Genomic DNA, 18878 nt, shown 5'->3' on the forward strand with positions numbered 1-18878 from the left:
TGGACTTGCACTTGCTGATCTCTGGAATATTTTCCATAAATTTCACCAATATTTTCGAATTGACTATTCTCCCTATAAGTGACAGGCTCCACTGTTAGATCTGAAACACTTTCAGCTGTCCCTGAATTGTTTTCAGCAACACATTTATATTTTCCAGAATCTTGAGAATTAACGTCTTTAATATATAATCGGTGGCTACAATTAACTTCTTCAAACTGAAACTTATGGTTCTGCTTTAAAAGGACTCCATTTTGAAACCATGTTACAACTGGCTGGGGCTCACCAGATATTAAACATTCAAGAATGATGGAATCCCCTTCTCTACACCTGGCATGCTTTGGCATTTCTTGTAACATTTTTGGTGGCTCATTAGTAACATCAGACAAAAATACAAATTTGTGTTTTGGTGACTGAGTAGCTTGATCTTGAGGCATTGCTTCAGGTTCTAGCTCCTCAGTTTGAAACATCTCTTTATCCTCTTCTGGGATAGGAGTAGCTGCTGTTACCTGGATTTCTACAGGAAAGGAAAGCAATTCTGTATCTCCAGAGGGAGGAACTGGTGGGTTAGTTTTTAACACATGAAGATTTGTTTGGCCCTCTTGACTCATAGATGGGTGGGCACCTTTTGCTTGATCAAACACCAATGCTAGCTCTTCTTCCTCATCAAAGTAGTCATGGAACACTGGGATTTTATGTGTTTTGACATCATGTTTTTGTTTTGCTTTCACTTTAAGCATACCGGTTGTTTTTACTGTTCCATATTGGTTAAATAGCACACAAGTAATAGAACCTTCATTCTGATGATGAACAGACAGAAGAGTTAATATTGAATAGTTTTCCAAAGAATGAATGATAAAGTTTTGATTACGTGGGATTGGCATGTCATTGTTATACCACGTCACGATAGGTTGAGGATATCCTTGAAAATGGCACACGAAATTACAACTGTCACCTTCATAAATTTCTTGAGATTCAATTTCTTGAAGAAATGAAGGTGGGCAACGTTGTGGGTGTTTTCGAAAAGAATTTTCAAAAAATCTCATGTTTTCCTCCTTCTGTTCGGTTTTGAATTCATCGATTTGTGTAGAAGCAGAGAGTTGTAATTCTCTTACATCATCCTTTCTTATTCTTTCACTAGCTATTTCTTCACTTTCTTCAACATTTACAAGTGTACCAAAAGATTCGCTGGCATGTGGTGTAATAGCTTGAGACACCTTTTCAAGAGTCTCACATACTTCCTCCTTCTCACATACATTAGTGATATATGTGGGTGACTCTCCAACTGTAGTACTGGCCATAATTTCTTCCAGTTGTTCTCTTGCTTGGATATTTTCATTTCCTAGAATTTCACCATATAAATGGTCTTTTGGTAGACTTTCTTTTACCAATGACTCTTGGCTCATTCTTATTTCAGTCTGGAAAATTTCTTCATCAACAATAGTTTGAAAGCTTGTGGGAAGTTCCTCAGATTCTATATTTTGATCCATTTGATTAGAAAGGCTGTGTGGATTTTGCACAATACTCTCAGCTGAATTATTTACCTTATAACTTTCAGCTAGATCAGACATACATCTGATTTTCATGTCCTCTCTAGAGAACAGAATATCTTTATCACTAGCTTCACTTCTCAAAGTTCTTGAGCTTATTTCAGAAGACGTATCTAAAAGAGATAATTTCTTTTTCTCCATTAACATTTTTCTAGCCTCCCTTAAACGTTGCAACTTCACTTGGGTCTCCCTGTCCAGAAAACTTTCACCTACATTAAGCCATCCTCTTATGTCAGATTTACTTTCTAAATATTCTTCATCATACATGTAATCTGTTTTCTTGGCAGAACTCATTGTCTTAAAATGTATAGTTCTCACCATTCCCTTTTGTTCCACATCTTGTTTTTTGTTAAAGGGAGAGCCAGTAAACCTCAGGTCAACCTTTATCCTGTCTTCTCCCCTTTTAGCCAAAGCCTCCACATTTTCATGTGTCTGTTCTGCTCTTTTCAGAAATTCTAAATATTTCTCATCTTGCCCTTTTTGGATAACAAGCAATGATGCAGTTGATTCAGCAGACCCTTCACTATTAATTGCTAGTAATCTATAACTTCCAGAATCTCTGTCTTGGACCCTTTTAATCTCTAAGCTGGAAGAGTGATGGTGTAAATCACTCTCAGCTTTTATAATCCGACGAAGACCTGTTGGAATGGGCCGACTGTTATGAAACCAAGTCATTTCTGGAGTTGGACAGGCAATTAATCTACATGTAAAAACAACTGGTTCACCCTCTAAAACATATTTAAACATAAGTTTTTGGGTAAAAGAAGGCTTAAAATATTCAGGCCAGGAGCTTGTAGATGATATTCTACTTGCATATCTTTTAGCAGCCATGGAGCTGTGGTCTATGTCTTCAGAATCTGAAAAGGCATCACGAGTATCCCTTTCTGAATGTTCAGATTCCCCCTCGGATAATAATTCTGGAAAAAGAAAAATAAAACCTTTTACTATTTTCCATAGAATTTGAAAAAGTTGAAAGTAAATAAAATTGCAAAATAGGAAATGAAATAAATTGCATGCTACAGATCTCACAAATCCATAGAAAAATTCACTCACCATATTTGTTCGAATAAACGCAACACCATGCTCTGTTTAAAAGATTCTGACACGAAAATCGTTCGTTGTCTGGTCTTTTCTTCAAACTGTTGAAATTTCTTCTTGAACAAGCAAAAATGCATTTCAAAATAACATGTTCCTGTGCATATTTGTTTTGAGAGCAGGAAAACTTTGTTCTTTTGATGGCTAAGTGGAAAATCTTACCTGACTTGCAGAGAGTGGAATAAACGCCCTTTCTGATTCTTTTGATTGTAGATTAAATTATTATATTTTTGAGAATTAACTATTTAAAGAGTATATGCAAGAACTATAACCATAAATAATTAGCTAAAATAAAATGAGAAGGCGTTTATTCGAACTAATACAGCCATAAAATCACAATGTTATGCAAAGAAAAGCAGGCAATAAGGATCACATAAGGCAGCTATCTGCAAGCCAGTGTAAGAGACATATCAATGTTAAAATGGTGTATGTGCATGAAGTGTAAACCAGATGGGAATGTAATGTTTTCACACAACCTCAGTAAAGTAGCATTTCAATCAAAATTCATTCATGACATTGCATTCTGAGAATGACAGCTAGGTTATTGTCTATTGTTCAATGTAATTCAGTGTGATTTTGAAAACAAACTTCTACTTCATGATTTCATGCATTAAGATGACAACTTTTCCTAATACACACTTTTGGAAATGACTGCAAACATGAAGTTGAATATGGCTGATAAATTTTAAATACAAAATTTTAAATTAACTTATGATCAATTACTGTGAAATGCATGTAACCATCAACATTCTAAACCAAGCATGCGACATAGTAATATATACTCTAAGAGATATATTTGTACATCTATGTCATTTTTTTTCTCAATAATACTAAGAGAAAGAAGGCAACTCAAGGATCCTATTAATCCCTTAGAATTTCTACTTAAATCTCACATCCATTATAACAATACCTTTCATTTCCATCTCAATCTCTTGTTCAATCCTCTCATGCAAAATTGATTCAGGGGCTAAAATAGAAAAACATATAAAGAGATTTTAGTTATTAATTGCATACACTTTCTGCATCAATTCATGACTTATATGATTAAAATTTTCTTTTTATTATAATAACAGAAAACTGCATTCCCCAAATATACCAAAAAGTCCATGCCAAACAAACTATTGAGCTGATAAAACACATGGCAATGTCGACAGAAAGATTTAAAACATTTTTATTTTAGGTTCTTCATGAAATTTCCACTTTTAGTTCTATAATTCCCCATGCCTTTACATGCATTCAGAAAGCAATCTACAAACTGAAGGAATATTATTTTCTAAAAAAATGTCCTATTGACTAAACACTTGCTAAGAGATGAAATCACATTTAGAAAGAACATGCATTTTCTAAACTGCTACTTTAGCAGAGGGCTATTTTCAGTTTTTCCTGCTAGTAAATACTCCTTTGATTTGAACCACCTTTCAAACTTTAAACTATACAAAGTCCAATTACATATTAAGGAACAAAACAAAGACTTATCAAAACTGTTTTTATTACACAAGGAATATGCACAGTTTTTAAACACAATCATCTCTGGGGCAGCTGAAAGGCTGGGACTCTCGTATCACTCTCAGTCTTCAGTCCACGTGGTATCCTGTCAGTAGACTTGATTCCCTTGTTCTCAGTTTCTTATGGTTTTTGGCATGAAGTTAATGACAAACTTGATGTTTTCTTTGACGATTCTCTTTTTACTTCAGGGGTTGTTTTAATTTGTGACTCTTTGAGTGTTTTAATACTTTTAGTGTCTGAACCCAGAGTAATTTTTGTAAGTGCTCTGGCTTGCGATTCTTTTGCTGGGTAAGAATAAAGTTAGGGAAAGGCATAAATTAGCTGTGTTTGTAAGATTATAAAACATGCTGAATGTGGAGAAGATGGAATGTCATTAGGATGAGAAGGAAAGGCAGCATGTTAGTCATCAAACGAATATACGATATGTCTATGTTTATTATGCACATAAGAACTGTATTCAAACAGACTTCCAGGGGTTTGACATTCCTGCTTGATCTTGGTGGATAACTCTGTAGCCTATATGAACTTATTAGGCCAAAATAAAAAAGGAACATATAAAGACTGGCCTATGTCAAATAATTAGACAACTGTGCCTGATCTTTCACTCTTCAAACACCTAAAAATATCTTATCTTTCAACTTTCTTAGGTACAAGTAAGGCAGTTGGATGTTCAAAAAAATAATTTTGCTTCAAGAACACTTTAATAATATTATCCATTGGAACTCAATGAACTGGAGATCCTAGGGCAAAAGAGCCAAGCTCAAATCAATACTGGGAATATGAAAGTCAAACACTGCACTATAGCACTAGATTCTTTAGGAACTGAGTTAAGAGATCTAATCTACATTTCTCCCACCTTCACAAGACAGCCAACTCCCAATTACATTTCTGAAAAAATTGTCACACTGTCACCTACAAAACTTGCAGACAACACCTCCAAATAAATAGTCACTCTGTGTGATTACTGTGCTAGCCAGCAGCTGCAGTGAAATTGAGGGTCAACTCTCTGGCTGGTGGAATTTTCTATCTAATTTACATAACTAAACCTCAGTTCTTGAGATATTGCCTTTGTCGGCTGTGGTGACAGCATGAGATAGAGCTTTAGAACAAAATCTCATTAAGAAAGAATAAGACCTCCTTTTGGTGAGCAGGTGTTGCAGAAAAATTATATGAATCAATGAACCATATTCTCTGTACTGGGTAGGAAGAAAGGCCACTGTTTCAAAATTCTGTGCAGAGATGGCTGTGCACCTCCATAGCACTGCACTGCCCCCTTTTCATCCTTAACACCACTATGGCCAGGATCAGGGAGGAACTTGAGGCCAGAGCTTTCCACAGACCCCTGGAGATGCCTGAACTTCTCCCACCACCTTCCTTCCATGAGACTCAGTGGAGCTGTTTTGCCTACAGGCACACAACACAGGCTTAGAACACCTGAAAAATATTTTTCTTATTTCATTAATATCCAAAAGGAAAGACCACGGATAAGAGGAAGAAGTTATCACTTGCCCAGACAAGTTTATTCCTGCTCTTCCAGACATGATGGAGAATCAAGCCCAATAATGATAAAAATTGTGATCTTGCCATGAGAAAATTCTACAATTCCAGGAGGATTTTAAGCCTGTAAAAGCAGCATTATTTATGGAGTAATATCTAGAGACTTCTAATTTTGGTCCAGAGAGAGCCTTGTTATTTTCAGCACCCAATTTTCTATTTTTCTTTTTTGGAGATGGAGTCTAGCTCTGTTGCCCAGGCTGGAGTGCAGTGACCCTATTTTGGCTCATTGCAACCACTGCCTCCTGGGTTCAAGCAATTCTCCTGCCTCAGCCTCCTGAGTAGTTGGGGTTACAGGAATGCACCAACATGCCTGGCTAATTTTTGTATTTTTAGTAGAGATGGGGTTTCACCATATTAGCCTGACTGGTCTCGAACTCCTGACCTCAAGTGATCTGGCTGCCTCGGCCTCCCAAAGTGCTGGGATTACAGGCATGAGCCACTGTACTTGGTCCCAGTTTTCTATTTTCATGGCCCCTTTGTAAACAACTAGAACCTCCAGATGTGAAAATGAAGAGGTGATAAGAATTGTTGAACCTCTTACTTTAAAACAATTAAACTGAAATTTACCACAGTATCCGGCACAATAATAAATACCCAATAAATACTTCTCAGACTACAACATTTTAACTTTGCTACACTTTCTTGGTGGCACATTGGTAAATATTAGAAAATGCAGCATATAGGAAATAAGCCTTTGCTTCCCGAATCTACGTTTAAAAATTAAACTTTCTGAATCTAGACTGGCAAGTTAAATTTTCAGGATAATCATGGTCATTGACTTGGCTGACTTTCAGAAGTCATTTATGAATATAGTGCTAGTTTAGATATATTCTAATTAATATATTCATTGATTGAATTTGCACAGCAGAAAAGCTGCATAAAGCAATGAGGATGAAATGAAGCAAGTCATAGCTAAAAATCAATTAACCACCTTCTACACTTAGTACTGCTGATGTTGTCCTCTCTCCACAGTCATTGTGTACAATGCAGCTGTATAGTCCTTGGTCTACCAGCTGAACATTACATATGGTAAGAAACTGAATATTTCCATTTTGTGATTGCTTCAGTCTCTCGGATTCCTCTATCTTTGCACCTTCATGAGTCCAGGTTACATCAATGAAAGAATCGTCTTTTAAAACACACAGGAATTGAGCCGTATCACCACACTTTACAGTGATGTCCTGAAGATGCAGGAGAATCTTGGGCGCCTCACCCGTGGACTCTTCAGCACATTCCTTAGATAGCTCAGTGCTTTCTGCAATTTCTGAAAGGGATGCAGTATGGCGCAACTGTATATCTTGAATGGATGCAGCTGTGTGGATGGAACTTTGAGATACACTTTCAAAAACCTGCACTTCATATTCATATGATGATCCTTGATATGACTTAATATCCTTTTGAGATATTTTGCTGTCCTCCTTTGTGAAAGAGGAATCTGCCACTGCCTGGGACTTGGTGGACTCTCTTACATCTTTCCCAGAACTTTGCCTATCTAGGGCTTGCACTGTATAATCAAGTGACAAGAAAAAGAAAAGAATATTAAGATCTAAGCTTTGTCACTTGCCCATGTTAGTAACACAAAATGGCATGGAAGATGAAGATGAAAGACATAATTGTCACGTGGAAGCAGCATGCCAGATGCAATATGATCTAGATGTCAGGATCACACAAAAGAAAATTCATTCCCAGTGATTCCGTGATGAGTGGTTGATGAAGTCTCATGCAGATGCCATACAGTATCTGGTTCCTTCTTTCTGTTGTCATTTCAGCTATCCAAAGTGACCCAGTCTCTCTTTCTCTCTCTCACTCTAGCTGACTATATTTGGGGTAGCATTTGCTCTCTGTCCACTGTATGCTTTATAAGTAATACTCAGCAAATAGATAATTTAATGATGCGATGATACAATGTTGCTTAGAAGAGTAAAGAAGCCAAGCAAAGGTGGTGCCTAATAAAATCATTACTGGTTCTCTGGGGCATAGAACAGATACTCCAGTGAAATTTAAAGTGTGTAGGTTAACCTATAATTGAGGACCTAGGGGAAGTTATTGCATGTTATTTTATTAGTAAGTTATGGACTGACCACAGTATGCAATAAAACAAACAACAGAGACTCTCATTAGTAACAGTGGGACTGAGAGGTATACAGCAAATCAAAGTCCTCGAAGCAAGATGGGCTTTACCTGTTGGAGTCACTGTGAGTGTAGCTGCACAAGTGGCTTCCCCAGCACTATTGGTTGCTTTGCAAGAGTACTGCCCAGCATGCTCTGAGTAAGCATCAACTATAAGCATTAAAGCCATGCCTGTGGACTCCTCAAAATGGAAAACTACATCTTTTGTTGGTAGAATTAGCTGCTGGTTATGAAACCATTGGATTTCTGGCTTGGGAATGCCAGAAACCCTCGCATGAAATCTGACTGTCTCCCCGCTGTGCACCCTGAGGCTTGACAGAGGCTGGATGAAGCTGGGCTTTTGGCCAAGGGGCTCCTTCTTAAATGAAACTGATAAAGAGACATGCCATTGGGAGTTTGATGTATGTTCTTCAAATTTGCTAAATCCTGAAAAGAAGCATACCAATTTTTAATGTCTTACCTTGCATTGAAACCAGAACTTATTTGGAGTTGTCTACAGATTTGTCACAAATTCCAATAATGGACTAGAATTCAGTCCAATCCTAATGCCTTGTCCTTGTATATCACTATTGATTCAAAGTCACACAAGTTCCCTTCCATTTCCCAGAGAAGCAAGCTGAGACATGAATGGACTAAGGAACTTCACTACATTGTTCATGAAGGCAATAGTGGAGTATCCACCAGGGTCAGGTATTCTTTTCTTTCTTCCTCTGGTTGTAAAGTCAACTTTTTTATTTTATAAACCACTTTAAATTCATTATTTAACAAACATCTAGTTACAGTTAATGCATAAAGTTAAGAAAAAAATAGAAGTTTCTCTAAATCTTTGTGTATTTGTATGTACTTAATACTACATAGACTGTATTTGCTCAGGAAAAATAGTCCCACTATATAAAAATGCTATCCTCGTTTGAATCAAAGTCCCCGTGTTACTGAGGAAGTGTTTCTGATTACAATTTAAGAGCCCTAACTCAGAGAAATGTTAAACCACTTTAGGACTGCACTCCTTAACACTCAGACATTCTTGAAAGGAGGATGAATATAACTCGCTGGTGTACAGACCTGAAATGGTCTAGCTTTTGTGAAATCAAAATTGTGTCAGCACGATAGGAGGATAACACTCTTAGATGTTTTTAAAATATAATTTTTATGTTAGCCAATTGAGAAAACAAATCTACCTATTTCTTCAGCATATTTTGCCCCCTTCTGATTCATGCTGATCAGGAAGCATGACAGCTGGTGACAGCAGCAATACATTACAAATTGTTACAGAGAAAAAGCGGGGCCAAATGAAACATGATGGTCTATGATTCACAATGAAAAGTGGTAAAGGAGAAACGAGAACATGGCATATAACATGGAAATAATTAGTTGAATTAGAAGAGAATGGTAGGAACAACGATGATTTACATGAACTCTTGAGTAATTGTTACAGACATTGTAAGATTCGATCTATATTTAAATGGGGTTCTGAAATTTGTTTTACTTTACCTTCCAGACTTAGGTTGGCTGTGCTTGACACCTGGCCTACAGCATTACTAGCAACAAACGTGTAAGTTCCTTCATCTTCTGGATAAGCTTCGGCAATTTCCAGTTGGTAAGTGTCTTCAAATTGAGTCATTCTAAAGAACCGAGATGGCTTGATTTTCTTGTCTTTGCTGTACCAAGACACTTTTAGATCTACAACAAAAAAGAAGAGATACTTCAACCACAAAAACGAGTGGATTTTTGAAATTTACCTGCAAACACTATGTTAATAATACTAGTGCCTACATTTCATATTTGACTTAATAACATGATACTTTTCTCTGGGCATGCCATATCTACTATTATTAAATGATTTCCTTTCATCTTCAAGAAGGAAGTATGATAGAAAAATATAGCTTGTCCTATGGTTGAACTGGTTGTAATGTTTAAAATGATAGAATTTCAGTTACATTCTCTTTAGACATTTGCATGTCATACAGCAGAAGCAGGGACAAGATTTTGACATATTCAGCCACTTTGAGGAAAAGACAATCCTGAGAACAGTCATCATGAAAGGTTTGATCTGGGCTTGTAGTTGCCTTCTGGGACAGGAAGTGAGAAAAATCTCCACTTTTGGTTTGCAGAAAGATCAATCAAAAAGAGAGCTGAGAAGATCAAGATATGAAGAGTCTAAAATAGATAACTTTGAAGGCTGTAGAAAAAAAAATCTCTGTCTTTGTTACTGATGAGCAAAAAGTTTCAGTATGCAGTATATATGTCAAAAAATAATTGTACAGAAAATAATTTTTTAAATAAAGAGGGTGATTTATGGTATTTGAGCATCTTAGATACATTTGACTCTTTTCAGAGTGGCAGTTATAAGACATTATAATAAAGCTAGCTATTTCTATATAAGGATTTGAACCATCTTAAAATAATAGAAAGTAAAAACCCAAATTACAGGTAAAGTAGCATGTTATTGTGTTGTAATAATTGGAGGTGATATGCACTTTAATTTTAGTTAATTGTTTGAATAGCCAAAATCAAAGCCATCTTGTTTTTGGAGCATAGTCACTATACCTCTTCTTTGTCTCAATACCATCCAAGATGATCTTGTCATAGTCCAATCATCTAGCATTTGTCTGCATTTTAATGCCAATACTTGCTATAAAATTTACTGCCCTTCCCATGATGGTAGTTGTGTATAAATGGCAGGTTCTCCTCTTACAGTAACAAATCTGTTCAGTTCCTTAGATAGCAAGGTAAAGTAGAAAATGAAATCCTGCCCAGGCGTGGTGGTTCACGCCTGTAATCCCAGCACTTTGGGAGACTGGGGTGGGCAGATCACAAGGTCAGGAGTTCGAGACCAGCCTGACCAATATGGTGAAACCTTGTCTCTACTGAAAATACAAAAATTAGCCAGGCGTAGTGGTGCATGCCTATAATCCCAGCTACTCAGGAGGCTCACGCAGGAGAATCGCTTGAACCCAGGATGGGGAGGTTGCAGTGAGCCAAGATCTTGCCACTGCACTCCAGCCTGGGTGACAGAGCAAGACTCCATCAAAAAAAAAAAAAAAAAAAAAAAAAAAAAGAAAGAAAGAAAAAGAAAATGAAATATTGACACTACAACTTGTCAGCTGTGTGACCTTGGAAATGTTGTTTAAGCTTTCTGGATTAGTCTTTTCATTTGTAAAATGGCATGCATAATGATTTATGGGCTATTCATTGCGTATAATTGCTGTGAGAATTAAATGATACAACACACATGAAATGGCTTTATAAGCCACTGGCACAAGTCAGTCATTACAGCAAGAATGTCTAACATCACAGATGGAAGCAACAGTGTCTTCAATAACATGCCAAAAGACAGGTCCATGTGATATAACATGAAACACCACCCCTATTTGGTTTGTGTGAAGGTGTGTATGTGTGTGTATGTGTGTGTGTGTGTGTGTGTGTGTGTGTGTGTGATCATCAATGGCAAGGGAAGGATGAATAGTTTGGTACATCCTCTTACAAGGTTCTCTGCTTATTTCTACTGACAGCTTCTTCCTTTGGTGAGCTGAATGAGGCATCAGGATACACATGAACTGCCACTGGACGAGAACTGCACGCAGTAAGTGAGTTAACAGGTGAAACCTTTCGTGGTAGTGGACTTGGTGCTTGTGGCTGTGATGCCATGATCTGCGTTAGTCATCAGCCTCTTGCGGCTTCTTTGAGGCCATTCTTCTCCCATATTACTACTTCTACAATCCCTCCCTTCTCTCTCCTGCCTCCTCTGGCTGAAGTCCTAGTCCACACTCTCCAGGCCTATTGTAATAACCTCTCCCGAGTTCCTGACTGCCAGTCTTGCCTCCCACATCTGTCCATTCCTTCTTTCCCTATCACAGTATCGTTTCTAAAAAGCAAACCTGATCATGGTACCTGGGGGCTTAAAAATCCTTCAGTGTCTCCTAAATGTAAACAAGATCAATTCCAAAATCTTCAGCATAGAATATCAAAAACTTTAGCACGGGCTTTGCCGTGTTATCCAGCCTTCTCACCTGCTCATGATATCACTTAAACCAACTGTACTTAAACCACTCGATTCTAGCACACGACGCATTATTGCAAGTTTTGATGACTTGGAGATGTTGTTTTCTCATCATAAGATGCCACTGTGTTCGATGATCCTACTTATTTTTCAATGCTCAGTTCACACATCTTTCTCTGGCTCTCTCCCAGACAGAGAATGATGAGAAAGTGTGCCTGTTAATAGCACTTAAAACCTTGGGATCTAGTTGTGTGCATGCATCTCCTCACCTACATATTGAGCTCCTTAAAGCAAGAGCAAGATCTGCACCCCAGCACCTAAGGCAATGTCTCAATAGCAGGGAAACAATAAATGGTAGAATAAAAATTGCACAGATGCTTAAATGAATAACAGACAACATCAGTGCTAGATTAATTATTCACCATTTTGTTTAGCTAGCTGTCACTCTGTAACCCTCCAAATGACACTGACTCATCATCTGTAGAATAAACAGCAAAAAACTAGCTTTTTTACGTTTTAAGATTCTGCTTTTCCATATTGCTCCTCTACCAGTAGGTGGCACTGGAGACCTTCAATAGGTAACATTTTCGCTGTTAGAAACAGCCCCTGGTTGCTCAGGCCCACGTTTCATGCTTCAGAAAGTACTGCATCGCCAAAAAGCATGGAAAAGGGGCTTCTGAAGACTCCCAATTTCTTTTCAATTTGTGGAAAGCAGGCCTACACTTACTTAAGGCAATACGTGGCCAGAGGAAGTTGTGTAAATATTTTTAGTTCCAGTGGTATGAAACTCTGTGAGTTGGTGAGTTTTTGAAAGAGCATTTTATTTAATGAATTTAATTTCTTTCATATGGAAAACAAATTTACAAGAGGGTGCTAAAACCACTATATGTGTATAAATATTACCACACATAGGACGTTAATGATCTTCTGAGTTTACAAAGCCTATTCAAACTTTAAAAACATTGGTTATGCAGAAAAGATAGTGAAGTTTTTCTCTTTCTACCCCAATTGGTGTCTTGTAGAGTGCTTCAGGTGTATTTCTGCAACACTTTAAAGGCAATACTACCATATGTTAATATGTTATAGACTTAAAAGCACTATACCAATATAGTTAAGACAAATATTACTACTTTGAATGATGTATATATATGTTTATATTAAAAAAATTCCTCTAAAAATTAAATAAATGGATAACGTATTTAGTGTAGCTTTAGTGAATTCGCTTTTAAAATATATTTTTATTATTGTGTTAGTAGGATATTATCAAATCAGTCTTCATTTATTAATATTTAGTATTTCTTGAACACTATCCCTCAAGTATACAGTCCATGGTATTTGTCCATATTGGTCACCCAATACATTGATGTTTGTATAATTCCTCTCTATGGCTATAATAAAATGAATGTATTGAGCCCCAGTTACTTGGCAGCCATGGCTATAGGTGCTTTACATACATTATATCTTTTAATTATGCTCATACAATCAAATAGGTCTATTGGATTTCTAGATCACAATCTCCATTTCTGAGGAGGAAATAATCAGGTCAGAAGACCAACTGAAGTACTAACCTGTTCAGAAAAATAAATCTTGACAAGGTAGATATTGGATTATAAACTAATGGGAGAAGCACAATAAACAAAACAATACAACTTTGCAATTACTTTTGCATCAGCCTATTAAGAGTACTGGGAGATGCCCAAGCTTTGAGAGTTTCCCTTTGGCTGGTGGTATACAAAAGCCAAGAAAATTAGAGAGTGATTTTCATTTGGGATAAAGGGATCATACATTCATTTGATTTATCTTGTTTCTATCTGAGACAAGAGATCTATCAATTGTGATTACAGACAATCAATTATGACTTGAAGTGGTTCTACATATATTGTCTCATTCTACCAAGGTCAGATTCCTGGGATGAGGAAAGCGGCTGGTGGTACTTGAGAAGCATGCCCCAATTAAAAATGGTGGCAGCTGACTCTCATTGATTACTCTATGATGGGCACTGTGCTATGTGCTGACTTGAGTTACCTAACTTAATCTTGATAATAATCTTAAGTGTTTGGTAACAGTCATTTAACCATCATTAATTTGTCCAGTCAACAATTACCTATGGAGTATCTACTATGTATCAGGTGATATTCTAGGGCAACGATCCACACTTGTTTTCATAGAGCTTACCTTCTACCAGGTACTATTTTTCAGATGCCAAATTCTAGGTACTAAAACAGAATTCCTAGCCTTATAAAATATATTTTCTAGGATTAAATGCAATAGTTTACTCAATGTATTCATGAGAGAAAGAGAACCAGAGAAATGATATATTTGCCTAAGGTCACATATTAAAGGCAAGATTCAAATTCAGCATCTTTGACCATAAAGCCCCGACTTCTGATCACTATAGGATATTGTCTTCCAAAGGATACCTTTCACACAAGCATTTTCCATAGACTGAATAATATCTTATATAAATGTATTATTCTTTTGAAATATATGTAGATGCTATTATGATTAATCTAATGATAATTTTAGTTTTGTCATTGTATTTTATCAATTAGGAAATTAAGTGTAGCTACAATCATAAAGGGAACATGACCTTTTTTAAAGATTAGTAAAAACCACTAATGTGATTCTTTTACTGTGATAAAGAACACATAATATAACATAAATAACCATTTTTAGGGCACAGAATAGTGAAAAACACTTATCTAATTCTTAATTTAATAATTGAAATAAGTTTTCTGCTAGATTTCCATTAAGCTTCAAATTATGCATGAGAGACGTTTGTGATAGAGGAGAAGGTGACAGAATGTTTTTCCCATATAATTCTTTGTAAGTATTAGCAATGATACCTTTTGTTCTTAAACCTACCTGTTCCAGAAACCCGGCATTGAAAACGGGCTGGCTGCCCTTCAGAAGTGACAGTGTCCTGAAGCGGGGTGATGATGGCAGGTGGATAAACTGGCATTTCCTGATCGGGAGACACAATTTCTGGAACTAAAGAAAGAAACCACAAGATTTGTCATGATTAAGTCACCATAGAGACCTCACAGAAGGGAGCATGTAGGTTTATCTTAATTTATTTCACAGTAGAGTGCTTTCAAAACTGGGTAGCAATCTACTTTTATGAGCTCCAAATTGTATTTTTAAATGCACTGGGAAAGGACAAAAGCCATTTCTTAGGTTTTATTTTCAGCTGGAAGTAGCAAGGCATTCCCACCTTCCACTGAGAGTGAAGCTGATGTTGTGGCAACTCCATAGTCATTCTTGGCTTCACAGGTATAGACTGCTGCATCCTCTGGGAAGGCTTCAATTAGCAAAAGCGTGTACTCTTGCCCATCATGAAGAAATTTGCACTTGAAGCCAGTGGAAAGCAGCTGCTCTTCCTTGTACCAGGAAATTTTGGGCTGTGGTCTGCCGGATATCACGGCACAGAAGCGGGCCGGCTTGCCAGACTGCACAGTGACAGGCTGGAGCTCCTGCAGAACTTGGGGCGGTTCAGGAGCTAGGAGTAAATGTTGACAAATAGCCCATAAAAAAGTGTAAAAACACAGGAGAGCATGCAAAACTCTACATTAATTTCTTGCCATCTACTTATACATCCAGAGACAAAATTTTGGAATTGTGGTATTTTTACTTGCCTCGGAATATTAGAACATTCTTTGTGCTAAGAATGAAGAAAGCATTTCGAATTTGTCCACAAGCAGAGGGAATAGCTTCAGAAAGATATTTTTGACATTTGGGGGGCATGCTGAGAGTGCTGAGTTAACCTCTTCATGTTTCTGTTTGGGGTGGGGGCTTAGCGATGGATACCTGAATGAATTATAAAATAACTTACACATGCTACCTATTTTCAAAAGTCATTTGGACAAATCATATGGTGAGAAGGCTCATCCCATTCCATTTTGTTTGTTTTGCAAGTATTTGTATTTATGTCATAGTCATTTTGTTATGTACCAGTGCCAGTAAAATGCAATCAGTAAGTATTGAATGAATGACTACTATTTCAGATCTAGTTAAATGCCATTAGGTAGATTTAACAAATTCAGCTTTCCTGTTTTGCTAACTAAAGCATATTCTCAGTGCTGTGATGAGTGAGGGGACCTGGTTAGTTCATGGAACCCAGAAATTAGAAGAAATGACTTCTGTGAGGCTGGCTTCTGACACTATCATAGAAAAGATCTTTACTTTTCTGTGTCTCAGTTTCTCCACTAGTAATACAGAGATAATAAGAACTGGATGCCATGACCATTTGGTCTCCTAGGAACCAAGGGAATGTTGGCGATATGGTTCATCTTTGTGAATCTTGAGATTACCCCTGGTGTTCCTGCATCTGCCTCAGGGGTATTTTATTCAAAGAGATATGGCCTAGGATGAGGAGAGAAAGGGAGGTTCCATTTTTCTCTTGCATCTAGGTTAGACTCGAAACAAGGTCAACTTGAGATTCAGCCTTAAGATTTCTAATGAGGAGAGCAGAGGTTTAACAGCACTTCCCTGAGAACTGCTCGGAGGCTCCTCAGGAGTGCTTGCTAGCAGGTGAAATTCCCCCTCCAAAATAAGAGCCCCTGTTCTTAGAGCTTGGGGTAGAGAGGATCTAGTTCCACATTGCCTGAGGCTCTCTAGGCCTTCCAGGGTCTCAAAGAGGACCTTTGAGTTCTCCTAGGCACTCCATACCAGAGGCTGGAAACACTACTTTGACTTGTTAGTGCTGCTAGGACTGGAGCAGTTCAGGCAGAGGGCAGAGAACTAAAATAGTTTAACAGCAAATCTGGAAGCCCATCTGGGGTATATGACAATTGACACCCAGTGGGTATTCAATAGTGTTGAGCAACTAGATAAGGATCTGGCCATCAGGTGCTTCTGAAAATAACTTCTCAATAGGTCTTTTAACAGCTGCCCTCCCTTTTCTGTAGGTATAATGTGAAGAAAAAAATATAACTGCAACCATGTGAATACCATAGGTTCTTTAGACATTTCCTTTGAATTACAGGAATGTAGTGACTTAAACAGGAAGATTATTTCTGATGGATCCACAAAATATGCTGAAATCTGTCCCTACATACCATTGACATAGAGAGTGACAGAACTCCTGTTCCTTCCTGCCACAAAGGTATATTCTCCTGCATCACTCTGTCTGGTCTCAGAGATAAACATTCGGTGGATTCTTCTCTCCACCACATATTTGTGTCGTTCTTGAACTTGGAAATTGATTTCAATGCCGTCTTTATACCAGTGGGCATCAACATCGTCTTCATTGACCTCAAACTCAACAACAGCACGCTGTTTCTCAATGACCTATTGATGGAACAACATTAAAAACAAAAAACAAAAAACAAAAAACTTGAAGCTTTGGTTTCCTCCCAGTTAATCAATTTCTAAAACTGGTCAATGAATGGCATGTGAAACCAATATATTATAATGCAATAAGTTGGCTGATTATAGCACTCTGTAATTTTTCCTGTCTAGTATTGGACAAATGGTACATAAAGTTCTCTTGTAGAGAATTGTGTTTACACCTGCACGGAGGAAAGGAGCCGGCCCAAAGGGACAATTATTTCATCCTTAAATGTTTGCTTATTTACTAAAAAGGGATATAAAGACACTTTACATTTGGGGGCTTCTTATTATCTAAAAAGTTATTACTTAATTTGATTTCATTTTATATGAACAATAACTTTGTGAGCTAGGTAGGAAGTATTATCCTCGTTTTAAGAGTGAGAACACTGAGGTTCAGAATTGGCAAATAAATGATGGAAGACTTCTCCAGGTTATCTGAGTCCTCATTGAAGGCTTTTTCATTGTGGTCTACAGTCTCTAAAGCCTGGTTTTCTTTGGATAAGCAATATGATGAAGCTGAACTCAACTGGTATTTCTCTAGACATGTGTCCTCCATTATATCATTTGGGATGACTGACACTTATGAGGACAAGCTCTGTAAACTCAGCCGACAGCAAAAGCATCCAGCATCCTTGCCAGGAACCCAGCATGGCTTGGACGGGGCTTTCTCTTAGACTTCATAGAAAGTACTTCTGGCCACTAAGTCCCTTGACACTTGGCTCTCCATAGATAGAAACCTGAGAAAATGTCACCTTGTTCAAAATTTCCTTAATTCTAATTGATGTGTGAACCTCACGATTTACATTTTAATTCTTTTCTGGTTGGTGCTGCTTGGCAAGCAGCCATTTATTAGACGGTGAAGTTTCTACAGCTGCTTTAATTAACGTATTTAGACAGCTGCTAGGGACACACTTATTCCCTGAGTGGAAACTGTGACTAAATTGAGGTCAGCATGAGAGAGTCTAAGCCAAGTAAGAATGAGCTGATTTAATTCTTTAAAGGACTGTGGTTAGCAAATGTAAAAGGGAAACATTGAAATATAAAATGATAGATTATGGACTACTGATGATTTTTCAAAACATTTAGTATATAGACAATACCTGAACCTCCTTTTTAATACTTCGGATGCGAACATCTCTGCCTTCTACAAAGAGGTTTGCAGTTGACACGTTGCCTCCTGCCACCACTGTGTACTTCCCAGCATCAGACATCCGGGTGGATGGGATCAGAAGGCGGTGGACATATTTCTCCTTCTGAATCTTTATTCTATGGATGAAATGGAAATTGGAGTTTTACCATATGGTGATTCAGAAGAAACTGGGAATTACTGGAATGTAGCAAGACAAAACAACCGACCTGTCTGTGATCTGCAGTTCCTGGTCATCTTTCATCCACTGTACAGTGATATCAGGTTCAGAAACTTCACATTCAAACATGGCTCGCTTCTTCTCCAGAACCTTAATGTCCTTAATGTGTTTCCTAAATTCTATATGACGAGCTGGAAAATAGCATGTAGAAAATTAACATTTTTAACAGCTTTATTGAGATATAATTCACATACTATACAATCCACCCATTTAAAGTACACAATTCAATGAGTTTCCATGTATTCATCATTGTGCAGACATCACCATAATTTTAGAACATTCTCATTCCCCAAGAAGAAATTATGTACCCCTTAGCCATTGCCCCAAGGACTTTTCTATTGTCTC

At 37.4% G+C, this 18878-nt stretch overlaps 1 protein-coding gene across 4 annotated transcripts in view; it reads right to left on the reverse strand.

Moving 5' to 3' along the window:
• TTN (titin) overlaps positions 1 to 18878 on the reverse strand; it is a 272326-nt gene that overhangs the window by 214582 nt on the left and 38866 nt on the right. For 2 of the 4 annotated variants that reach the window (XM_025405605.1, XM_025405602.1), the window contains 7 exons: positions 18523 to 18664; positions 18267 to 18432; positions 16893 to 17124; positions 15050 to 15334; positions 14701 to 14826; positions 9327 to 9515; positions 3553 to 3609 (listed from right to left, as the gene is read on the reverse strand). In XM_025405605.1, the coding sequence (XP_025261390.1) occupies positions 3553 to 3609; positions 9327 to 9515; positions 14701 to 14826; positions 15050 to 15334; positions 16893 to 17124; positions 18267 to 18432; positions 18523 to 18664 (1197 nt within the window). Of the gene's footprint in view, positions 1 to 3552; positions 3610 to 6633; positions 7210 to 7886; positions 8262 to 9326; positions 9516 to 14700; positions 14827 to 15049; positions 15335 to 16892; positions 17125 to 18266; positions 18433 to 18522; positions 18665 to 18878 lie in introns of all 4 variants that reach the window. The other 2 variants (XM_025405603.1, XM_025405604.1) reach the window with 2 other exon arrangements.

This window comes from Theropithecus gelada, chromosome 12, assembly GCF_003255815.1.
Source record: "Theropithecus gelada isolate Dixy chromosome 12, Tgel_1.0, whole genome shotgun sequence".
NCBI lineage: Eukaryota > Metazoa > Chordata > Mammalia > Primates > Cercopithecidae > Theropithecus > Theropithecus gelada.